General features: G+C 42.1%; 1 protein-coding gene and 1 non-coding gene across 4 annotated transcripts in view; one reads left to right on the plus strand and one right to left on the minus strand.

The window, feature by feature from the left end:
- Positions 1-25,896, plus strand: part of Tpx2 (TPX2 microtubule nucleation factor) — a 47,212-nt gene that overhangs the window by 1,804 nt on the left and 19,512 nt on the right. For 2 of the 3 annotated variants that reach the window (XM_059261645.1, XM_059261647.1), the window contains exons 2-7: positions 832-950; positions 13,475-13,645; positions 17,952-18,074; positions 20,868-20,994; positions 23,253-23,381; positions 24,302-24,427. In XM_059261645.1, coding sequence (XP_059117628.1) covers positions 13,540-13,645; positions 17,952-18,074; positions 20,868-20,994; positions 23,253-23,381; positions 24,302-24,427 — 611 coding nt within the window. In that variant the 5' untranslated portion in view covers positions 832-950; positions 13,475-13,539. Of the gene's footprint in view, positions 1-831; positions 964-13,474; positions 13,646-17,951; positions 18,075-20,867; positions 20,995-23,252; positions 23,382-24,301; positions 24,428-25,896 lie in introns of all 3 variants that reach the window. The other variant, XM_059261646.1, reaches the window with a different exon arrangement.
- On the minus strand, positions 14,636-14,742 carry LOC131910218 (U6 spliceosomal RNA). Its single transcript, XR_009379069.1, has one exon. It is a non-coding gene; the product is annotated as a U6 spliceosomal RNA (small nuclear RNA).

Here is a 25,896-nt window from a genome sequence, read left to right on the forward strand (position 1 = left end):
GGAAACTGGGTAAGTTACTAATATGTAAATAAAAATTGTGTTTGTTTTGTAAGAATTCTGGCAGTTTAGAGGTGAAGGAGATGGATGAGACTTAATATAGGAAAGGTTGGATTTATGAAGTATGTGGGATACAAACTGACTCTTGAAAAGCAGTTTGGCTAGACGGGGGTGAGAACGACAGGTTGCCTATCTATTGAAATGGATGGACAGGAAGGTCCTGCTAAGTTGACAGCAAAATAGCAAATATGAAAAACGGAATCATACTAAGTGGGTTGGGTGGAGACCAGCCCCCACATTTAGTTACCCAAGAACTCTTGAGGATTGAGAGATAAGAGACTTAGAAATAGCGAGGGAGAGAGAAAACACAGGATAGACTCGGGTGGGCCTGGATCTTTTTCCACCGGCCCAGAACTTTATTCCAAAGGTCTATTTATGACAATGCCAAGAGGTGGAGCAAAAGACCTCCCCCTTGCTAGTTACAGTCACCTGGTACCCAGGCCTGTGGTCCAATCAACCTCTTATGCAGTCCTGCTGGGTACAGCCACTAGGAAACCTAGTGGGCTCCAACAGGTTGGCAAATTTGAGGTTTTCTAGTATGTAAATAAAAGCTTTTTTTTTTTTTTTTTTTTTTTTTTTCCTTCAAGACAGGATTTCTCTGTGTAGCCCTGGCTGTCCTGGATCTCGATCTGTAGACTAGGCTGGCCTCCAACACAGAGATCCACCTGCCTCTGCCTCCCAAGTGCTGGGATTAAAGGCGTGTGCCACCACTGCCTGGCCAAAATTTTTCAAGTTTATTCTTAACCTTTTAAAATACCTTTCTGCTGCTTCCAGGTTCTTAATAAGAAGTGGCTGCGTGACTGCAGCGGTCAGAAGAGACCTGAGAAGGTGATTGCTGTCTTGAGGCAAGGCCACAGGACGTGGGCTGGAGAGACGAGTTAACTACAGGTCAGGTGTGTATCCATGGTGAGTGACACTCAAAGGAGGCAAATGTTAGCACACCAGCTTCATACATGTTTAAATGTGTTAAATGTGTCTTTTTAAGCTAGTACATATTTTAGAATGATATTCTTTAAATTTTGGAAAAGAAAAAGTAAAATCATCCACTGTCCTGCTTCTTAGAGAAATTCTGGCTAACGTGTGTTGTTGGGATGGGGCTGGAAGACAGAGCTTCACATGCCCTACCGCTGAGCTAGCCTCAATCCTTTTTGGACTTTTAATTTTTATTATTTTTTATTTTACTTTGTGCATATTTTTAACTTTACCTTAAACATATGAGTATTTTGCCTGCATGTCTGTCTGTACATCACTTGTGTGTCTGGTGCTCATAGAGGCCAGAAGAAGGCATCAGTTCCCCTGGAACTGGAGTTAAAGACCATTGTGAACCACCATGTGGGTTCTGGGAATCCTACCCAGGTCCTCTGGAGTAGAGACTAGTACCCTTAAGTCACTGATCCAACTCTCCAGCTCTCCTCTTTGAACTTTGTTTTGGTGTTTTGAGACAGCCTGGAACTCACAGAGATCTGCCTGCCTCAGAGCTCAGGGATTAAAGGTGTGTACCACCACACCTGGCCCTGTCTGTACTTTCTGTTTTGAGTCAGGGTCTCACTCTGTTGTCCAGACTGACCTTGAATGTGATCCCCTGTTTTTACTTCAGTAGCTAGTATTATAGGTCTGGGCCACAGTGCCTAGCTTAAATGACATTGCAGAGTTTTGTCCAAGTCTATATTTTAGCTAGGTATGGGGATGTAATCCCAGACTTAAGATACTGCTGAGGCAGGAGAATCAGAAGGCTAGCTTTTCCTATATATTCAGTTCAAGGCCAGTCTGGCCTATATTTTTTGAGGTACTGTCTCAAAAAAACAAAACACGGGGTTGGAGATTTAGCTCAGTGGTAGAGCGCTTGCCTAGCAAGCACAAGGCCCTGGGCTCAATCCTCATTGCCAAAAAAAACCCAAAACAACCTGGGTGGTGGTGGCACACACCTTTAATCCCACCACTTGGGATACAGAGGCAGGTGGATCTCTGAGTTTGAGGCCAGCCTTGTCTATAGAGTGAGTTCCAGGACAGCCAGGGCTACACAGAGAAACCCTATCTCAAAAAAATTTAAAAAACAAAGAACAAGTTGTGCTTGGTGGCAGATCCTGTAATTCCAGCACTTGGAGGTGGTGGCAGAAGTATTAGGAATTGCAGGTTGTTCTCAGCAATATGGTCATTTTAAGACTGGACTGGGCCACGTGTGATCCTGTGTCAAAAATATGTCAAGGGAGATATGGGAGTGGAGGAAGCCCTGAGTGAATATGTCTCGTTAATATGAACACATACACAAATAAGTAAAACTTTTTAAAAAAATACAATATGAGCCAGGTGTGCCTTTAATCCCAGTACTTGGAAGGCAGTAAGATCTCTGTGAGTTCAAGGCTAGGCTAGACTGATCTATGTATAGCCAGGGCTACATAGGAAGACCCTGTCTCAAAACAAAATCTGTAAAATATGAAATTTTTTTTTTTTGGTGTGTGTGTGTGTGTGTGTGTGTGTGTGTGTGTGTGTGTGTGTGAGAGAGAGAGAGAGAGAGAGAGAGAGAGAGAGAGAGAGGGAGAGAGAGAGAGAGAGAGAGAGAGAGGAAGAGAGGATACATTCATATTTGCAATCAGAGCCATGAGTACATGGTGTGTGTGGAGGCCAGAGTGTGTTTAGGAGTTGGCTCCCTCCTTCCGCCGTAGATTCTAGGGATCGAACTCAGGTTGTCAGGCTTGCCCACGAGCCCCTTCACCCGTTGAACCATCTCTGTTGTCCTTGCTTGTCTTTTGAGATGAGGTCTTGTTCTGAGATAGCTGAGGCTGGTAGCCTATGGTGGCCTTGAACTGATGGTGGTCCTGCTGCCTCAGCTGCCCAAGTGCTGTGATTCCATCCATGATGACACCAGGCCTGGCTGGAATTGGTAAATTTGAGAAAGAAATAAAAACACATTTGTGTGGTGTTTCTGGGTGAATTAGAACAAGTCTCCAGTGTGTCCTTGGTGACTTCTGAGTGTTTGGATGGTGAGAGATTGTTTTGGATTTTAAATTGACCCAATTTTGGGAGCTTCATAGATCTGTTTCTGTAAACAGATTGGATTTCAACATAGACATTAGCAAATGTGGATACAAAGTCCATTGAACTTTCTTCAGATGTAGTTTGTAAATTTGATTAATAGTCAAAGCCAGATGTTGGATATGTTGCCATTTGTTGACCCTTTCTTTTTTTTTTTTTTTTTTTCCTAGATTTATTTTTATTTATTATGTATACAGTGTTCTGTCTGCATATACACCTGCAGGCCAGAAGAGGGTGCCAGATTTCCTTATGGATGGTAGTGAGCCACCATGTGGTTGCTGGGAATTGAACTCAGGACCTCTGGAAGAACAGGCAGTGCTCTTAACCGCTGAGCCATCTCTCCAGCCCCCTTGTTGACCCTTTCTAATCCCTCATGTGCAAGGAAAAAAATGTAGATGTTTTCTCTCTGGGTAAAGTGAGAATGTGTGTTGATGTGGTAAGATCACTTCGCCCTGTGAAGGTGGGAGAGGGTGTTGGTGAGAAAATGTCTTGCCTAGATCAGGATTTTAACGACTGCCTCTAATGAAGCCTTGACCTCTGCTGACTCTCTTGAATTACGAAAGCCTTCTTCTGTGTCTCAGTTGGGTGGTGAGGTGCCTCCCACAGGCTCTGTTTTCCTGGGAGCAGCTAGCCTGCAATTTCAGGCTCGATTATTAGAATGTGCTCTGTGCTGCTCCCCACCCCTTTGGAACCTGCCCCTTTTGATTTGTAGAGCTTGTCGAGGGCAGTTAGTTTTGGTCTGAGTGAAGAGAGACAAGAGGCAGCGTGAGGCTAATTTCAGAAGAATGTAGAGACAGGTTATATTGCTTCTTCTACAGCCTTCCTCATGTGCGTTTGTCTCCATTTGGTTTCCTTTTTCACCTATTTCTTCCCTAGAAAACGTTAGTAAGACTCTTTGGTTGGTTGTTTGTCTATTTATTTATTTCTTTATTTTGGCTTTTTGAGACAGGGTTTTTCTGTGTAATAGCCCTGGCTATCGTGGAACTTGATTTGTAGACCAGGTTGGCCTCGAACTCACAGAGATCTGCCTGTCTCTGCTGGGTTTAATGCTGGGATTAGAGGCGTGCACCACCACTGCCTGGCTCTATTGTCTGTTATCCAAAGGGAAAGGATTACACGTGTGTATCTTTTCAGTGTTTGGGAACAGATGGGCTATATGATATGATGGGTGATACTTAACAGGCAATTTTATAAAGAACTAGTTCATATATAGCATATTGATTCATGGATAGCATATTGAGTAGGCTTTCTTTACTTTTTTTTTTTTTTTTTAAAGATTTATTTATTTATTATGTATACAGTGTTCTGTTTACATGTATCCCTGCATGCCAGAAGAGGGCACCAGATCTCATTATGGATGGTTGTGAGCCACCATGTGGTTTCTGGGAATTGAACTCAGGACCTTTGGAAGAGCAGTCAGTGCTCTTAACCGCTGAGCCATCTCTCCAGCCCCTTTCTTTACTTATTTAAAGAATATTTCTGGGGCTTTCTTTACTTATTTAAAGAATATTTCTGGGGCTGGAGAGATGGCTCAGCGGTTAAGAGCACTGACTGCTCTTCCAAAGGTCCTGAGTTCAATTCCCAGCAACCACATGGTGGCTCACAACCATCCATAATGAGATCTGGTGCCCTCTTCTGGCCTTCAGTCATATATGCTGTATATGTAATAAATAAATCTTAAAAAAAAAAAAATTTCTACTTTATTTTATTTTGCTTGAGTGTTTTTATCTGCATGAATGTATGTGTACCATGTGCTTACCCATAGAGGCCTGGAGAGGGTGTCAGATCCCCAGGAACTAGAGTTATAGATGGTTGTGAGCCACCATGTGGGTGCTGGGAATCAAACCTCTTCTCTCTGGAACAGCAGACAGTGCTCTTAACTGCTGAACCATCTCTCCAGCCCTAGACTGTTTTTTTTTTTTTTCTTTCTCTGATTTCCTGTAGGATTATTTTTCATTAGAAGCTGTTTTTTCAGAGTTAGTTCCAGGACAGTCAAGACTACACAAAGAAACCATGGTCTCAAAAAAAAAAGTTTGTTTTTTTTTTTGTTAATTTTTTTTATTACTTTAATTTTGATTTATTTCTTTTGTAGAGGCAAGGACTCAGTATGTAGCCCTTGCTGACCTGGAATTAGCTATGTAGAGCAGGCTGGCCTTGAACTTAGATCCATCTGCCTCTGCTTTCCAGTGCTGGGATTAAAGTGCCACCAAGCCCAGCTACTGAGAATCTTTGTAATTTTTCAGGAGCCTGTGTTGTGGCAGTTTGAGATAATTTTGAAATATGAAGCTAATTCTCTTGCTTGGCAGCTTGTTTTGTTTAAGGGAATGTGGTTGACATATGTGCCTTCCCCCGCTCCCTTCAGTGAGACCTGTTGACAGAAATTCAATCTTGATTAAGGGGTGCAGGAAGGGACCAGTTCCCACCATTCATGGGACTCTCATTTAAACAGCTGCACTTAGCTTTGACCTCTGCGGTATCCTACTAGGCTATAACAGAACAGACTTTAATTTTTGATATTTGGACATCCTACTATTTATTGTTTGTGATGAGGCAGTGTGTGAAAGGATCTTGATTTAGCAGTTAGTTGCTCTGCTGTGTGTCCTGGTCCTCCCTGCTGCGTTTGTTCACTTCTCGCTGAGCTACCTCCCGACCTACTTCACTTTCTTCATATGCTTTGTCAGCCTTTGATGGAGAGGATGAGATCTCAAGGGATGATGGATACATATTTGTTAGTTTGATCCCACTTTGAGGAGAGGCAGGGTGTTTTTATTGTTCTTGTGTTTTATCTGAGACAGTCTGACTTTGTAGCCCAGGCTGGCCTGGACCTCAATGTGTAGCCCAGGATGCTCTCAAACTTGGCAGTCTTCTGCTTCAGGTTCTCAAGTGCTGGGATTATAGAGTGGCAGGGTGGCCTCCTGAGTTGACCAATCTAGACAAAAAGATAGTGTAAAAGGAGCATTTTTAAAAAGAGACTGTGGGGGGTTGGGGGTTTAGCTCAGTGGTAGAGAGCTTGCTTAGCAAGCACAAGGCCCTGGGTTTGGTCCTCAGCTCTAAAAATAAATAAATAAATGAATGAATGAATGAATGAATGAGTAAATAAATAAATAAATAAATAAATATAAAATAAAAAGAGGCCATGGACTGGGGGTGGGTGGGAGTGGGTGGGCTGGCTGGCTGGAGAGATGGCTCCGTGGTAAAGAGCACTGGCTGCTCTTTCAGAGCACCTGGGTTCAATTCCCAGCAACCACATGGTAGTTCACAACTGTCTGTAACTCAAGTTCTAGGGGATCTAATACCCTTACACAGTCACACATGTAGGCAAATAAATAAATCATTTAAAAAAAAAAATAGACCATTGGGCTGGACAGATACCCAGTGGTTAAAGTGCTTGCTGGTTTTGCAGAGGACCCAGGTTTGAATTCAATACCCACATGGTACTTCATAGCTATCTGTAACTGCAGTTCCAGGGCATTCCATGCCCTCTTCTGACCTCTGCAGGCAGCTTGCATGCATGTGGTGCACATATATACATGCAGGCAAAACACTCATACAAGTTAAAAAAAAAAAAAGATGAGGCTTAGCAGTTAAGAGTACTGGCTGTTCTTTCAGAGGTCTTGAGTTCAATTCCCAGCAACCATATGGTGGCTCACAACCATCTGTAATGAGATCTGATGCCCTCTTTTGGTGTGTAGGCATACATGCAGGCAGAGCACTCATACTTAAAATACATAAATAAATAAACCTTAAAAAAACACATATAGAAATACTAGAAAGAATATGTAATGTTTGGACAAGTCAATTTAGTGGTCAATTTATGGATTACATAAATGGGAAACATTATTTCTAAAAACCAATTGATTGAAATTATTGTTGGATTATCAAGAATATTTAGCAAAAATTCCAGGAATTCCAATCTTTTCTAAAGTGCAAACTTAGAGAAAAATAAATGTTGCTTACCTAGCTAGCCCTTCCAACTGAAAAGGTAAACATTCATATAATAATAAAGCATATTCTCCAAGACCACAAACACTTTATAGTGCAGTCTCTCCTACTCCATGTTACCCAGGCCCCTTCACAGACTCAGTTACTAATGCCTACTTCTTCATGTATGTGGATATATGAATATGTTGTCTTTTCCCTCTTTTTTTGTTGTTTTGAAATCACAGAGGCCCAGACAGGAGGTATGAGGCCAGCCAAAGAGACCCCACCCTCAAAAAAAAAAAAAAAAAAAGCAAAGCGTGTGAAAGGTTAGATTAGGACACTTTTCAGGTTGTTTTTTTTTTTTTTTTTTTTTGTATGCTTTTTGGTGGAATCAAGATCATCCTCCCTACCCCACCCCCTTTTTTGTTTTGTTTTTCAAGACGGGGTTTCCATGTGTAGCCCTGGCTGTCCTAGAACTCACTGGTAGACCAGGCTGGCCTTGAATTCACAGAGGTCTGCCTGCCTCAGCATTTCGAGTGCCACACCTGGCTTGAGTTAGAAAGGGATTTAATATAGATTTAAGCCTGGTATTAAGAGTAGGAAAGGGGGCCAGGTAGTGGTGGCACACGCCTTTAATCCCAGTACTCAGAGAGGAAGAGGCAGGCGGATCTCTGTGAGTTCAAGGCCAGCCTGGTCTACAGAGTAAGATCCAGGAAAGGCGCAAAACTACACAGAGAAACCCTGTCTCAAAAGAGTAGGAAAGGGACTTGAAAGATGGCTCAACAGTTAAGAACATGTCTGCTTTTCCAGAGGCCCTGGTTTGATTGCTCACATTCACATGGCAGCTAAGTTCCAGGTGAATCTTATCCCCTCTTCTGGCCTCTGCAGACACTACAAACAGATAAAACACCCCATGCACATAAAATAAAAAGAAGTAAGAATTCCAAAATAAATACAAGGAAAAAGAAAAGGAAAGAGGCTTCAGTAAAGGACAACAAAACAAAACAAACAAACAAACAAACAAAAAACCAAAACAAAAAAAACATATCCTAGTGTGATCATGGGCTTCTCAAGAGAGAGTTGCTGGTATCATAGTTTCCAGAGGGCCAAGTGCGATTGTGGCATTTTACATTCCTGTCCCTTTCTTCCCCAGCTCTGCTTGTCTTCATTATAGTTCTGCCTGGGAAGTGTTCCCAGTGACCTCAATTAGCCATTGAGATCATGGGAATCTAAGATTTTCCCATGTCTCCCAGCATAGTTGTTCAAAAGAACAGGAAAATGTCCTTCTTTCAACCAGGGAATTTTAACTATTGCCAGAGAAGCCCTTCACTAATGGTCTTTTTTTTTTTTTTTTAATTTTGCCTTTATTTATATGGTATGAATTTGTATGTATTTGTGTGCATGTGTGGCTAATTAGCAGGTTCTAGGCCAATCTGTGCTATATATAAGTCCCAACCAGCAACAACAACAAAAAAGCTTGGGTGTCGTGTTGCACGCCTTTAATCCCAGCACTCTGGAGGCAGAGGCTAACTGATAAATTTTTGAGGCCAGCCTGTTGTACAGATCAAGTTCCAGGCAAGCCAGGGTTACACAGGGAGACCCTGTCTTAAAACAAAAACAAAACAGCAACAAAAGTAACAAGATCAACAAAACAAAGCAACCAATAACGAAAGTGGAAATGAAGGGGAGTGAAAAGTTTACAGTGGGATAGTAGAGAGCCTTCTCCCAGTCAAACGACCCTGGAAAAGAAGCCAAGTGCCAGCTTATAGGCGGATGAGACCTGACCCTCCCAGCTCTGCTGATTCCCACAGTAGGTGAGGGCGTCAGAGGGTGCGCTGCAGCCAGGAGCCAGCTCTTCTTGACGTGGCTGGTACTGAGTAGTTAGTCTGACCCTTAGCTTCCTCTTCCAGCGGGAGGAGTGTACATGATGCTTTACAAGGTTGTAAATGAGCATTAGAAACAATAAAGATTTAGTACTTACTACAGCCTGGCATCTCTGGTAGCTATATTCCTGTGTTTGTTTGTTTTTAACCACTATTTCAAGTGTTGTTATGGTTTTTGGCAAACCCTTGTTTTTAATTGATTGTTATCTATAAACTGCAAAAGTCAGATGTTACCTGTGGTTCTTTCCAATTTCAGAGTATCATGTTTCTACACTAAGTCTTCAACTAGAACGTTGCTATGAAGAGTTAAAGCCATAATGTGTTGATGGGGAGAAGTTGAGTGGTGTGTATAATGATGGCACTGTAGAAATCTGTTCTTTGGCCAGGCAGTGATGGCACACACTTTAACTCCAGAACTCAGGAGGCTCTGTGAGTTTGAGGCCAGTCTGGTCTACAAATCGAGTTCCAGGACAGCCAGGGCTACACAGAGAGATCCTGTCTCCACAAACAAAACAAAACAAAAAATCCCTGTTATTTATTATTTATTTTCTAGACAGGGTCTCACTATGTAACCCTGGCTGTCTTCAAACTCACAGAGATCTGCCTGCCTCTGCTTCCTAAGTGCTGGGATTAAAGGCGTGTGCCACCACCGCCTGGTTGTTATTTGTTATAACAATTATTTCTGAGACACTATAAAACTCAAATACTTTCCTCATTACTCAGGTCACTGAGAAGCTAAGTAAATGCTGGCCAAAGCACTGCGCAGTAATGAAGGTTGGTGACTGAGCTCAGTGTATGGTGGCAGTGGTGTAGTTTAGAGACCTCCAATATGCAAGTTGCCAGTGCATAGAGTTGGTGGTGATGGGGTTGGGGACCTGGCACACTCCTCTCCTCTTCTGAGGAGTATTTTCACATCCCTTGTCTCATTTTTACCTCATAAAAATTATTTTAGAGAAAAAGTAACAAATATGTACAGAATATTAGCTATAAAAATGTTCTTCTAGAAGTACTTTTAAAGTGAAAATATTGGGGAAAATTCTAAAAATGGAGTATAAATAATTTTATATATCATTAAGTGATGGTATATGCTCAAATTTGCCATGGAGTATGTGTAGAATATGTGAAACAGATTCAAAATGTGCTAGGATTGTAGCTTTTTTTTGTTTTTTTTTTTTGTTTTTTTTGTTTTTTTTTTTTTTTTGGTTTTTTGAGACATTTCTCTGTGTAGTTTTGGTGCCTGTCCTTGATCTTGCTCTGTAGACCAGGCTGGCCTCGAACTCACAGAGATCCGCCTGGCTTTGTCTCCCGAGTGCTGGGATTAAAGGCGTGTACCACCACTGCCTGGCGGGATTGCAGTTGTATGACTGTAATGTTTGTTTGCTCACTATGTAGCCCTAGAACTTGTGTGTATGTAGACCAGGCTGGCTTTGAACTTGTAGTAAGTCCTCCTGCCTTTGCCTCCTGGGTAGTAAGATTCTAGGTATAAGCTGCCAGACCTTGCTCTGTGTGTGTGTGTGTGTGTGTGTGTGTGTGTGTGTGTGTGTTTGTATTTTGAAGCAGGATCTTATGTAGTCTAGACTTGTAGGTGGAGTTTCTCTGCATCCTGGCATTTGCTCCCAAATAACCGAAAAGAGACTTAATATTAATTATAAATGCTTGGCCAATAGCTTAGGCTTGTCTCCAGTCAGCTCTTACAATTGACATTAACCCATTTCTATTAATCTATGTGCTGCCCTGAGGCTTGTTTACTTCATCAATGAATTTCCCATGTTGCTCCTTCCCAGTCTGTCTCGAGACTCCTCAGACTCCGCCCTTCTTCCCAGCATTCTCTGTCCCGAAAATCCTGCCGAGCTATCAGCCAATCAACTTTTTATTAACAGTGAAAGCAACACATTCTCATAGTGTACACTAGGATTATTCCACAGCACAGACTAGCCTTGGCCTCTACCTCCTAAGTGCTGAGATTACATGTGTATGCCACTACACCTGGCTCTGGTTCAAATTTTATAAAAGTTTTTTTTGGGTTAAATGAGCATGAACTTTCTTTCTTTCTTTCTTTCTTTCTTTCTTTCTTTCTTTCTTTCTTTCTTTCTTTCTTTCTTTCTCTCTCTCTCTCTCTCTCTCTCTCTCTCTCTCTCTCTCTCTCTTTGGAGACAGGGTTTCCCTGTGTAAAATTCTTGGCTTCCTGGAACTTGCTCTGTAGACCAGATTGGTCTCAAACTCACAGAGATTTGCCTGGCTCTGCCTCCCAGTGCTGGGACTAAAGATATGTGCCACCATGCTCATTGAGAATGAATTTTTAATTAGTTTTTTATAGGAATTTAAAGAAAGGCTTTTGTTTTTTGTTATTTTTTTGTTTTGTTTTGTTTTCCTGAGACCAGGTCTCCCTCTATAGCTCTGGCATGGCCTGGAACTCAGTAAGTAGACCAGGCTAGACTCAGAGATACCTGCTTCTGTCTTCTGTGCTTTGATAAAAGCATGCTTCACCACACTCAGCTTAAAGTAAGGTTTTTAAAAAAATATTTGTGTTTGTGTGTATGTGTGTGCTATGATACATATATGAAGGTCAGAGGACAGCTTACAGGGGTCAGATCTCCTCTTTCATGTGATACCAGGAATGGAGAACATAGATTGCCAGGTGTGGTAGCACATGCCTTTACACTGAGCCATCCCACCCACCAGTCCCAAGAGAGGATAACTTTTATGTAAATATTATAGGTATCTACTTTCCTCCAAGATAACAAAATTTCTTCTTTTTGAGATAGGGTCTTGCTATATAGTCCTTGCTGGCCCAGAATTTGCTGTGTATACCAGACTGGACTCTAGCTTGTCTAGAGTTTTCCTGCCTCTATCTTCTGCGTGCTGGAATTTACAGGCATCGTGCCCTGATGGCCTGTCTCAACAGCTCACTGGGATTCATTGGCAATTATTTGTCAGTGGGTATGGCCTCTAGGCTATTTTTCAGACTGCTTTCAGTTATTTTGTTACTAGATAGAACTAGAATGGGAGGGTTAAACTTATACATTTGTACACAGTGGAGTGCAGAGTTTTGTTGGCATGGGGGTAGGTCTGTATTGTTGACTTGTTCTTTGACAGGCATGTTACGGCTTTGATGTGTATTAAGTCATTTTCTTCATGCCTAGGGAATTTTGTTTTATTTTGTTTTTCTCCCTCTGTGTTAGATCACACCCACACCCTCATGCATACTGAGTCTGCTTTCTACCCCTGAGCTACGCCTTCAGCCCAGTAATAGAGTTTTCTTAAAATATTCATGAGGAATGAAAACTAGTACTTGGCAAAACTATTCATAAGGCCCTCTGCTAAGCACCCTGATGTACAACTTAGACGGGCGTTTGTCCTGCAGTGGACCAGGAGAAGCGTTTATGGAGTTAGCTGATAGAAAATTGGATGCTCATTGTTCTAGAGGAGCTACAGCTAAGCTGGCGGCACTGTGGTTTTGGGTACTTTGCATAGCATTTCCTAGAGATTTAGTTGGACTTGGGTAAAGATTTTTGTCCATAGGTGTAAAAGTTAATGATGTGTTTTAGAAATTAGGTTATTAAAAAAAAAAGAAAGAAAGAAATTAGGTTATCAGGCACACAGTGAAAACGTAGGTGGAGAAAGACTTAGAAAGAAGAAAATGACAGACTGAGGGAAAATTAATAATGAGTGCAACACCCAGCAGTAAATGGCAGATTGTAGGTGCTCATCAAACTTAGCCTTTTCTTTAAAAAGGAAAACGAAGCTTGTTTGTTTATCTATCTGTTTGGGTGTGCATGCATGCCACGACGTGCATGTGGAGGTCAGAGGACAGCTTGCAGGAGGCAGTTTTCTCTTTTGCCACCGTGTGGCTTTTAGGGATCAAACTAGGTCATCAGGCTTGGTGGAAGGTACCTTCACCCACTGAATCCTTTCAACAGCCCCAAACTGGCTTCTTTCCAATTCTAAAAACAAGTAATCTCCCAGGCAACTAAACTTTTAAGGTGATTTGACAAAGTAGGGTATATTTTCCAGATGCTTTCCTTTTCTTCTTTTTTTTTTTTTTTTTTTTTTTTTTTTTTTTTGTGTGTGTGTGTGTGTGTGTGTGTGTGTGTGTGTGCAAGCGCAAGTTTTGAGACAGGATCTCACTTACAGTATCCCTGGCTGACCTGGAGTTTATTATGTAGACCAGGCTAGTCTCAAACTCAGAGAAACTCTCCTGCCTCTGCCTCCCAATTGCTGGAATTAAAAGGCCTGTACCGCCATGCCCAGTTCCAGATGATTTTCCTCCTTTTTTAAAAAAAAATATTTATTTTTATTTTATGTGCTATGTTGTTTTGCCTGCATGTATGTCTGTGTGAAGGTGTTAGATCTTGGAGTTAGACAGTTGTGAGCTGCCGTGTGGGTGCTGGGACTTGAACCCAGGTTCTCTGGAAGAGCACTGGGAAAGCAGTCAGTGCTCTTAACCGCTGAGCCATCTCTGCAGCCCCCCAGATGGCTTTCAAAATTGGAAATGTAAAACCAAAGTAGTTGGTAGGGATCAATACTTGATATTGATTGATATACAGCCACTTTTTTTTTTATAACATTTCTCTCCTCAGAAGTCGATCTATTGAGTAGAGTGTTATAATCCTGGAAAGAGCTTCTCCTGTACTAAGTGGGGGCAATGTCACAAGTCACAACTACTTACTCTTTTGATGCCCCCACCAACTTCATCAACTTTTCATCTTTGGATGCCGAAGAAGATACTGAAAATGTAGACTCGTGGTTTGGTAAGTTGCAACTTTCTCTGCCATTTTAAGGATTAGTGTCTCGTTTTGCACTGGGGACATTTCAAGAGTTAGAAGGGTTGGAGAGATGGCTTAGCAGTTAGGAGCACTGGCTGTTCTTCCCAAAACCCACTATGGTAGCTGAGAGCTGTCAGTGGCTCAAGTCCCAGGGGATCAGATCCCCTCTTCAGGTCACCCGAGGCTCCAGGCATGCACGTGGTGCATAGACATATGTGTGTGCAAAACACCCATACACATAAAAATAAATCAATGAGATGAAGCAAGAGACTCCAAAAAAGTAACTAGACTATTCTTTATTTTCTCCTCTCCTCTCCTCTCCTCTCCTCTCCTCTCCTCTCCTCTCCTCTCCTCTCCTCTCCTCTCCCTCTCCTTTCCTTTCCTTCTCCTCTCCCTCTCCTCTCTTCTCCCCACCCCCCTTTTTTTTCTCTTTCTTTTTTTAAGGTTTTTCCATACAGGTTTTTTCCGTGTAGCTCTGGCTGTTTTGGAACTCACTCTGTGGACCAGGCTGGCCTCAAACCCAAGAGATCCACCTGCTTCTGCCTCCTGTGTTGGGACTAAAGGTGTACGCCGCCACTGCCACCGCCACCACCACCTAGCTTAGACTATGCATTCTTTTCCACACCATGACACACCTTCTAACCCATGATTTAGATTTAAAAAAAAAAAGAAAAAAAAGTGAACTTTCGGCTACATAAGTCTGTTGATATGTAAAATGAGTATTTTTGGTTGTGAGCCTAGCCTTTAACGGCTGAGCCATCTCTCCAGCCCAAAATGAGTATTTTTGAGATCAGGTCTCACACTGTAGCCCAGAGTGGTCTAGAACTCTTGGCGGTCTTCCTGTTTCATTCAGCCTTGGCATTATAGATGTGAACTCCCATGCCTAGCTTTTCTTTCGTTTTCTTTTTTTTTAAAAGATGGAAACATCTTTACTGATAATTTAGGTTTACAATACAGTTCCACAAAAACAGGAGGAAAAAAAAGATATACTTCACAAATTTGCCTGTCATCCTTGCACAGGGGCCATGCTGATCTTTTCTGTATCATTCCAATTTTAGTGTATGTGCGGCTAAAGCAAGCACCTGGCTGCTGCCCACCCTCCAGTCTTCCTTTCTATTCTCCTGCCCTCCTTTTCTTTTCTTTTTTTTTTTTTTTCTTTTTTCGAGACAGGGTTTCTCTGTGTAGCTTTGAGCCTTTTCCTGGAACTCACTCTGTAGCCCAGGCTGGCCTTGAACTCACAGAGATCCGCCTGCCTCTGCCTCCCGAGTATCTTTTCTTTCTTTCTTTTTTTTTTTTTTGAGGCACTATTTCACCACATAGCCTAGCCCAGTTTGGACTCAGCAGACTCTATGGATTTCTCCCATTATCTGGTGCCCAATGTGGGGGAGAAATCCTCAGAGTCTATTTAATGAACAAAGGAATGTATTTGGGGGTTAACTCACTACCATGGGAGATTTATTGTAGGGTCCAGGAATGCTGAGCTATGTCCCACACTGATTTGCCTGGTCCAAGATCTCAGCATCCAATACCACAAGGAGGCGAAGAGAGGTCCCTGTATGTGCATCCAAGGTCTTAAGGGTACCCAGCGGCCATGCCCCAGGGGCAGGTACTTCAAGGTCAGAGGCAGGTGTAGCAGTTACCTGCGCCTCACTAAGGGCAGTGCTTCAAGGTCGTGGCTAGAACAGCTACCCACTACATCTCACCTGTGTAGGTTCATGTAGCTTGCATTTCAATCAAGATGATGAATATTCTAAAATCACAAAGATCCCATGTTGCCCTTTTATTTTATTTAATTTACATTGTTTTTGAGATCAGTCTTGCTGTGTCTATGTATCTGAGGCTAGCTTTGAATTCTTGTGCTCAAGAGATCTCCTTTTGATTAGATTGTGCCTGGCTTGTTGAAATCTCTCAAGCCTCTGGCTTTTTAGGTTTTGGAGACAGAGACAAATCTGGCTTATGGTCTCCAGCTCCCAGGCTTTACCTCCCTCATGCTGGAAATTGAATCTCAATTCATTTTTTAATTTTAATTTTTTTTTTTTTTAGTCTTGGTGTCATATATCTGAGGATGATCTTGAACTTCCCATTCTGTTTCAATCCCTATAGTGCTAAGGTTATTGGAATATACCACCACTCCCAGCTTATGCATTGCTTGGGACTGCTTTTAAATACTTGTGTATGGTAGGCAAGCACTCCACCAACTTGAGCTACATCCCCAGCCCCCAAATTATTTTTGTGTGTGTTTTAAAAAAAATGTTTAATGATGTCAATCTGCTTTGGGTATGTGTACTTGAGTGCATTTGCCTACAAAAATCAGAGGTGTTGCATCCTTTGGAACTGGAATTACAGGCAGTTGTGAATCGCCTGATGTGGTTTTGAAAACCTAACTCATATCTTATGAAGAGGATTATACACTCTACCACTGAGCCATCACTCCAGACTAGTTTTTTGTTTGTTTTGATTTTGTTTTTCAAGACAGGGTTTGTCTGTGTAGCCCTGGCTGTCCTGGAACTAGCTCTGTAGACCAGGCTGGCCTTGAACTCACACAGATCTGGCTGCCTCTACTTCCTAAGTGGTGGGATTAATGTTATGCACTACCACTGCCCACCTCCAAAATAGTTTTTAAATGGAGACATTTAAAACCTAATCCGCAAACAGATTAGAGTCCTGTGATGTGGTGCAAACCTAAAACTAGTCCAAAATGTTTTTTGTTTTTTTTTAAATTTTCTTTGTATTTCTGTGTATGTCTGTATGTGAATGAGTGCAGTACCCATGGAGGCCAGGTGAGGGGTCCAAGGTCATAGAGCCTAATTTGTGGGCTGCCTGACACGTATGCTATGAGCTGAGTTTTCGTTTTCTGCAGGAGCAGCAAGTGCTCTTAACCATTTAGCCATCTCGACAGCCCCCAGCTTGTAGTTGTAGTTTGATATAACTTTGGGATAATGTGTGAGTCCAGTTGTTGATGAGGTTTCTTCATTTTATCCTTTCTCTTGTTTCCACCTTCTTCATTAAGAGACATTGACATCAATGTGTGGTAGGAACAAGAATGACTCTATTGCAGCTGCCCTTACCACTTAAAATGCAGAGTCCAAACGAGGTGGTGTCTGGTATTCAGTGTTACTCTCAGCAGAGGGCTCTGGTGGAAGGAAGAGCAGATAGTTTGGCCTGCTGCCCTAGAGCAGTCTTCTCCATCCCCATAGCACTGCAGGCCCGAAGACTGTCTGAAGATTTCTTTTTACAAGTTTTTCTTTACCCTCCCGATATCCACAGGAAGAGAATATTAGCATGGCAATACGATTAAATACAGTTTGGAAGGAAAAAAAAAAAAATGTTTGGCCTGGAGAGATGGCTTAGCGGTTAAGAGCACTGGCTGTTCTTCCAGAGGTCCTGAGTTCAATTCCCAGCAACCACATGGTGGCTCAGAACCATCAATAATGAGATCTGGTGCCCTCTTCTGGCCTGCAAGCATATATGTAGGCAGAACACTGTATACCTAATAAATAAATCTTTAAAAAAAAATCTGTAACTTAGAAAACTACCTTAGAAGCTGGGTGGTGGTGGCGGAGGCATACACCTTTAATCCCAGCACTTGGGAGGCAGAGCCAGGCGGATCTCTGTGAGTTCGAGGCCAGCCTGATCTACAGAGTGAGATCCAGGACAGGCCCCACAAAAAAAAAAGAAAAAAAAAAGAAAGAAAGAAAGAAAACTATCTTCACTTATATTTCTTTGTTTTCTTTCATCTTATCACATCTTTTAACATGGCTATAATCAGAATGTCTGTGTACAGTGTAGTTATTCAGGGGCTCACTGTACTCCTGTAGCTTGACACAGCCTACTGTTGCTGGGACAGATTGTTTTTGTACCAGCTTTAGTCACAGCAAAATCCAAGATAAAACTCTGAGAAAGCTTTGCTCTGCTCCACTCACACACCCCACGCTCTGTGACTATAATCTGTTCCTTGTAAACTTACAGTTCCTGGTGGCCACAGTTTTCTTCAAGGAGAATGTTATGTATTTTAGTGGTAGATAAGGCCAGATAATGTTGGTGTGGCCCTGACGTGTGTCTTAACAAAGATAAAGGAATACCGAATCTGCAACTCCCTTTACTGTAAGGCCTTGTTGGATGTTGCAAGTGTTTCGGGGATAGATTTTGCAGTCAGTCTATCCCTGACTGCACGCTCCTTTCCTTTAGTTGCTAGAATTGTGTTTTTGCTAAAGGTGCTGGAAATGGACTTTAGTCCCCATTTTAATCCATGATTCTCCTTTGTTTTGCTTCCTTACTGATGATTTCACAGAGGAGAAGGCCAACTTGGAGAACAACTTTCTTAGGAAGAAAGGAATAGGGGAGCTTTTTCAAGGCAAAGCTTCCCTGAGAAAAGCCAAACCTCAGCAAGGCCGTGTCACGCCTTTGAAGGCAGGTAAGGAGAAACAGCTTAGACAAGACCCTCGACCAAAGCTGCCGTGACTAGAGCTGCCGAGCTGAGGGAATCATCACCAGAGACTGTAATTTTGGTTTGTTAGTGACTGGGTGAATCTGGTTCATGGTGGACGTACAACCATGTGCTGCTCTTTTTCCCGAGAAGAGGTCTGTGTGTCGCTCAGGCTGTCCTCAGTCTGGTGATCCTCTTGCCTCCGCCTCTTGCTGACATTGTAGGCACCACCATACCTGAACTTTTTTTCCAGTGCTGGGGATTAAGTCTAGGACCTTATGTATGCCTGACAAGTGCTCTAACTGAGTTATAGTGCTGTCCTGAATGCTAAGTTTTTAAAAGATTTTGCACCAAGGTTCATGAATAACGTTAGTGTATAATTTTCCTTTTTTGTGATTTTTTTTTTTTTTTAAACTGGCATTTGTTTGTTTTTCTTTTTACCTTTTGCTATGCTGGTGATTGAATGTAGGGCTTTGAGTATGGTAAGAAAATGCTTTACTGCTAGGCTGCATCCCAGACCTTAGCTGATGAAATTTTTAAAAAATGGTTTCATGTAGCTCAGGCTGGTTTTTTTAGGTCACCATGGCCAACCAAAAAAGTGTTTTTTAATTGATAAACATAATTGTATGTTTATAGGGTACATTGTGATAATTTGATAACATGTATATGATGTATAAGCAAAGTAGCTTTTATAAGCAGGCCTTCTGCATAACTTTACCTGAGTTAAGGCTTCCATGTTTAGGAATGATAATATTTGTGTACGGGATACATATGATTTTAATTTAGAATTCTGTATCATCACACTCATACATGCTTATGTATACATACTCATATACACATGTATGTGTATATATGTATATAATTTTTATTTTTCTTGAGATTTGAGTACTGATTAGTTTTTTCCCTCATTTTGGGGGCTATTAATTTAAAATATTTATTGCTTGAATTCATACAGACATACTTTTCTTTTAAAAATGTATCTGCTTTTTTATGTGTGAGTGTTTTGCCTTGCCTGCATGTATATATGTGCCTCACTTGAATGCCTGGTGCGCGTGGAGGTCAGAAGAGTGCATCATAACCCCTGGAACTGGAGTTACAGATGGTTATGAACCACTGTGTTGGTACAGGGGGTCGAACTCAAGTCCTCCCAAAGAGCAACAAATGTGACTAACCGCTGAGCCATTTCTCCAGCCCCACATGATATTATTTAATCAAATTTATTCCCTGTTCACTCCCTTTCAACTCCTTTTCTATCCCTTCTTTCATCATTATTTTCTCTCAATTACATGATTTCCCCCCCACCTCCTTGAGACAGAGTTTTTCTGTGTAGCCCTGGCTGTCCTGGAACTCACTATATAGACCAGGCTGGTCTCGAACTCACAGAGATCTGCTTGCCTCTGCCTCCTGAGTGCTGGAACTAAAGGCGTGCACCACCAGCGCCTGCCTCATGTTTTCTTCTAAACTACTCAGTCCACTTAGTGCTGCCCGTGTGCGTCAGTGTAGGACCGTCTACTGGAGCATGGGTAGGAAGCCTCTCAGGGTGCATTTCTGAAGAAAACTGACTCTCCGTATCCCAGCAGCCATCAGTTGCCAATAGCTCCTCAGCTAGGGGTGGGACTTCATGACCCTCTTCTTCATCTGTGTTGGATTTGTCTGGTTTGATCTTGGTCATGGTCTTGTGTGTGAAGTCCTAGCTACTGGGAGTTGATGTGTGCAACTGCCCTGTCATATCTGGATAAGTGCTGTTTAATTGTAGTCTTCTACTACCTCTGGCTCTTAGAAGATTTCCACCCCCTTGATGATCCCTGAGCTTTAGAGGTGATGGTATGATGTCCCGTTTAGATCTGAACACTACAATCTTATTTTTCTCTACACATTGACCAGTTGTGAGTTTTAGGAGAGGCACTAACCTATGGGTGTGAAGATAAGTACTCAGGGCAGTTTGATACTGTGTCCACTTAGCAGAATAGTAGCAGTATGTCCTCCCCAAGGACCCATGACCTCCCTAGCCACAGGTTCTTGGACCTATTAATGGTGTCAGGTGTGAATTCCGTTTTCTGAGTGGGCTTTAAATCCAATCAGAAAGTGGCCGGTCACTCTCCTATCGGGCCTTGCACTGTTGCACTGGTGGGCGTGGCTTGCCAGGGCACTTGGCACTGCAGCTGGCCGGGCTCACATCTGAGAAGGACTGTTTCTACTTCCTGGCAGTTCACGTGCCGCCTCAGCTCTAGGAAAGCTAGCTGGTAGGACCGGGGCTCCCGGTTTGATGCTAACTTGATTTCCTCCATGTTCCTGTGACCCAAGTGTGGTCAGTGTTGAGTTCTGGAGGGAAGCAAGGCACATTGGCAATAACCTGGAATGTGTTTTAGGGCAGTGTCTATAGGGAACCCACTGACAAAAACTTGCAAAGAGGTAACATGTATACAGTGGCTCTGTGCTTTTTTTTATTTGATAGCTCATGGTGCCTGGGAGAGGCACTGTCCCCTGTTACAGGGTAACTCCATTTAAACCTTCAAGTTTTTAAATTTTATTTTATGTTGATGGTGTTTTGCTTGCATATATGTCTGTACATCCTGCCTGCAGAGGCCAGAAGAAAGCGTCAGAACCCCTGGAACTGGAGTTACAGACAGTTGTGAGTCACCACGTGGGTGCTGGGAATCTAAGCCCAGGTCTTCTAGAAGAGCAGCCAGTGTTCTAACAGTTTAAATGTTTAATGTATTTATAAGTGGATATTTTAGGATACTTCTGCAGTAGTCTAATTAGGTTTTTGGTCTCTCATAGTTGACAACACTTACTACAACGAGACAGAAAAGGAAAATCTTCAGAAACACTCCGTTCCATCAAATGCTTGTTCTTCTGTGAATGCTGAAGGGGCTGTATCAGGAAAAACTCCTGTCCAGCCTCAGAGGTAAGAGTGGGGCACAAGAGTTGTGGGTTTACTGGTCCTGCTCAAGCAGTAAAGTGACACTCAGATCTTCTGTGTCAGTGCTGTTAGACCTATGCTCGCTCAGTGCTTGTGGAATGAGCGAGCTTGCAGGGTTAATTTATACGTGAGAGCTTATACATACTTGGTTACTCGAGGCCCGGATTCAAACTCGTCAGATTGATTTTAAAAGCTTTGTATGGATAAAATGGTTATGTTTTTCTGATGTCAATTACCTTTCTCTCTCTTTTTAAAGAATTTCATTTATTTTATGTTATGTGTCTGGTGTTTTGCTTGCATTTATTTATGTGTGTCATGTGCATTCCGGGCGCCTGGTCAGAAGGGGGCTAGACCTTCTGGAACTGGAGTTATAGACAGTTGTGAGTCCTCATCTGGGTACTGGGAATTGAACCCGGGTCCTCTGCAAGAGCAGCCAGTGCTCTTAACCACCAAGCCATCTCTTCAGCCTTCAAATACCTTTTTTTGTTTAGTATTACAGAAGCTTTTTCGTGGTTAGGTTTGTATATATATATTCTATTCTTTTCCTTTCTTTCTATTTTTACTTTTTATTATTCATGCTTAATATTTTGTGGCTTAGAGTTTGAGCCAGTCTCATTTGTGCTAAGCATACTTTCTGTTACGGAGTTATATGTATGCCCTGCTCTTATTTAAAATTTTATAATTATGGGCCTGGAGAGATGGCTCAGTGGTTAAGAGAACTGGCTGCTCTTCCGGAGGACATGAGTTCAATTCCCAGCACCCACATGACAGCTCACAACCGTCTGTAACTCCGGTTCTAGGGGATCCAACACCCTCATACAGATATACGTGCAGGCAAAACACCAACGCACAGCAAATAAAAATAAGTAAATAATTAAAAAATCTTTAAAAAGGTTTAATATTACATATATATAGATATATAGATAGATATAGTGTGTGTGTGTGTGTGTGTGTGTGTGTGTGTGTGTGTGTGTGTGTGTATACCATCATGCATATGGACAGTAGTTGGAGTCAGTTCTCTCCTTTCACCTTGTGGTTCATGGGGCCTGAACTCAGACCAGGTGTCAGCCTTGGACACAAGCTTCTCTGCTCACTGAGTCATCTGATCCCCCTCATCCCCATTCCTGCCTTTCTTGATAATGTGGAGCTTTTAAAGTAACTAAACAATCACAAAAAGTTAGGTTTTTGTACATGGCACTTAGTGGGATCTTGCTTTAAAAACAACAACTTGCATGCCTTGTGCCCCCCTCCCCCAGCCTCCAACCCCATCTCATGCTTTTAATCCTAGTACTCGGGTGGCAGAGGCAGGTGGATCTCTGTGAGTTTGAGGCCAGCCTGGTCTGCAGAGTGAATTCCAGGACAGCCAGGGCCGACACAGAGAAACTCTGTCTCAAAAACAAAACAACAACAACTAAAACAAAAAACAAACAAACAAAATAACTGGTCTCATTAATTTTTGTTTACTGGAATGTTGTCAGCCTGTACTTATATTATTATATTATATTATATTTCTATATTATAATTATTAATCTGGTCAGACCTGTCACTGCTTTGTCTCCTGGTCACTGTCCTTTGTTGTTGTTGTGTTGTTGTTATCCTATTTTCCTTGCCCTGTGTTTTCTATTTAATCTTAACCTTCTTCCCATGTCCCCTCTGGAAGTGAACCCAGATCTTTGCTCCCTGTACTTGCTAGGCAAGTCTTTACCACTGAACCATCCCAGCCCTCATTCAAATATATTTTGTATTTTTTTTTTAACTGTTTAAAATTTGAGGCAGGTTCTCACTGTGGAGCTATGATTGTCTTGGAACTCAGCATGTAGACTAGGCTAACCTCAAACTCTCTCCTCCTCTCCCTCTTCAGCCCTGGGATTAAAGGCACATACCACCACACCCAGGGTTCTGATTCTAGTTTTCTCCTTTTGAGCTAGTCTTGCCATCCTGCTGTAGTAGCTTTCCTGAGTGCTGAGATCACAATAGCACAACTCTGTTTAGTCTGTCTTGTTGGTGTTTCCAAAAGTCAATTTTATTGAGGTCTAATTTGTAAAACACCAGCAAATTTGAATACCAGAATTTTATGGTTGGAAATAGCAAATTTTCACAACCATTAGGTTACTAGAGAATGGGTAATAAAAGAAGCTTTTTATTGGTCTTGTAGTTTGTCATACTTCTACTGTTTGAAGAGCATTTGTATATCTGTAGTAAATGTATTCATCTTAAGATAAATTGTGTCGATCCTACCATAGGAGATCTGTTAGACTCTCTGCTCAGAAGGATCTGGAGCACAAAGGGAAAAACCATGACCTTGTTGAAATGAAGGCAAAGAGATGCTCCACTCCTGCCAGTGGCTTCCCACCTTCCAAAAAAATGAAATTGTGAGTAGTCAGGGTGTTACTGTTGCCTTGCAGACCGCCGACCTGTGCACTAGGTTGCTCTCCTGAACTGAGAATTTTGAGTTATAAAGTAAAGTGGCCAATGGGTCCATCTACAGTCTGGTTGGTATACCTATAGACTGGGAAACTCCTGAGCTATGCCATGGTCAGGGGTGTTGTTAACTGTGTCCTTCTGGAAGGTGCTCAAATCTTAGTTTACAGGTTTGATTCCAGTGTTCTTCTGTGGCAAAGACTGACCAGAATATATGGCATTCATGCTTATTATTATTATTTTTTTTTAAGTTGGGAATGTGTTTCACTGCAAGGAATACTCTAAAGTATCTAAATAATTTTTGTACTTCACAGAAGTCAAAACTAGTTTGCCACTGGCTTTGGTTGATTCTTGCCTATAACTTCTTAGCTTTTTCATTCTGCTTGAGTGTCATTATCAGAAGGTAACTGCTGTGTCTTTAGACATTACATCCATGTTCAAGAGTGGATATTGTAAAGGAAGCAGGCTAGCACTCTCGCAGGAAAGCGAGACCTTCTCAGGAGGGTGCGTCTTAAACTTTATCTTAGTCGTTGAGATTGTCACTTGGATCTCCCAGTTGCAGTGGAGGCTGCTGAAGCCGGTACAATACTTACTTGTAGCTGGCTACCTTGCTGCTGCTCCCGGATTTACTAAGGAACAGATGTTGCAGCTGTCAGGAAGGCTGTCCACTGTCTTCTGTTTGTTGACTTAAACACTACCAGATGCCTCAGCTGACCCGAGGGCTTTCTCACGGTTAACGTTGGAGCTGTTGCTGTGTATGATCTGATGATATGACTGAAGAACCCTGTGGTTCAGTCATGTCGTTAGTCCCCCAAATGAGGATGTGCTTCAGGAAATGTCTTTATTTATTTTTGTTCATTTTGAATTCAAGGTCTCATAAAAAGAAAGCAGAGGAAGAGGAAGAAGGCAGTGTTCGAGGTACTTCCAGAAAGAATGAAAGAGAAAGTCCGGAGAAAGCCAAGGGTGGGCATACTGCGCCTGGTGTTCCACCTGCACGGTAAGTTCCTCCCCGTGTAAACTTTGGAGTAAGTGCAGTAAGTTATAAATCGGTCACTTTATAAATTGATAAATAAATCAATTCAATCCAATTAGCACACATGCCATTTGGGGAAACTCCTAAAAGCTGTCTGTGACCCTGCCTGTGACCTGAAGGATGCTGAGATAGTAAGCAATGAACACAGATGCTGGTTTAAAACATGCACAGGGCCGGGCGGTGGTGGTGCACACCTTTAATCCCAGCACTTGGGAGGCAGAGGCAAGCGGATCTCTGTGAGTTCGAGGCCAGCCTGGGCTACGGAGTGAGATCCAGGACAGGCTCCAAAGCTACACAGAGAAACCCTGTCTTGAAAAACTGAAACAAACAAAACAAACAAACAAAAAAACCATGCACAGGAAAGCTGGGCTCTGGTGGTGCATACCCTAATCTCAGCCCGTGAGAGGCAAAGGCAGGTCAGTCTTTGAGTTCAAGGCCGGCCTGGTTCACAGAGTTCCAGGACAACCAGGGCTAAACAAACAAACAAAACAAAAACCACTCATAGGACAACATCAATACAAGTTCTTGCTACTCAATCGGACAGGCCTCCTTGAGCTTCTTATCCTTTACCCAGTAAATATGCTTGGTTTTACAGTCTGTAATCAACTTTGGGGGTCAGTTTTATTCATTTGCCAAGAGATTATTTCAATTTTTTGTGGGAAATTTTGTTTATACTTTAATATAGTAGTTCTTAACCTGTGGGTCGCAACCTCTTTGACAAACCTCTGTCTCCAAAAATATTTATATTAAGATTCATAACAGTAGCAAAATTGCAGTTATGAAGTAGCAACAAAAATAATTTTGTAGTTGGGGTCACCACAATACAAGGAACTGTATTAAAGGGTCCTAGCATTAGGAAGATTGAGAACCACTGGTTTAATAATAGATAATGGTTGTATGGGTGCTGATATTTATTGCCAATTTTATTTCTGAAATTTAAAAAAAGAAAAAAGGATTTGCAATGTCGTCACCTTTTTGTTTCTGTAGCATAGGCTTACCTTGTACTAGATTAATGGCCAAGGATGACCTTGAACCTCTGCTCTTTATGCCTCCACCCCCCTTAGTGCTGGGATATGGGTCTGCACCACCGCTCTGGTGTATGTAGTACTGGAGATTAAATTTTCCACATGCTAGTAAGTACTCTTACTATAAAGCTACACCCTGAGCCCCTTATCTGCCTCTTTATAACTTTAAATTGCTTCAGATCTAGTTGATCCAATATTTTATCATCAATTTATGTATGTATGTATGTATGTATGTATGTATGTATGTATGTGTTTTTGAGACAGGGTTTTTCTGCGTAGCCCTGGCTATCCTGGAACTTGCTCTGTAGACTAGGCTAGCCTCCAGCTCAGATCTGCCTGCCTCTGCCTCCTGAGTGCTGGGATTAAAGGAATGTGCCACCATGCCCAACTCTATTTTTAAGTTTTGTA

Source organism: Peromyscus eremicus, chromosome 4 (assembly GCF_949786415.1).
Source record: "Peromyscus eremicus chromosome 4, PerEre_H2_v1, whole genome shotgun sequence".
NCBI lineage: Eukaryota > Metazoa > Chordata > Mammalia > Rodentia > Cricetidae > Peromyscus > Peromyscus eremicus.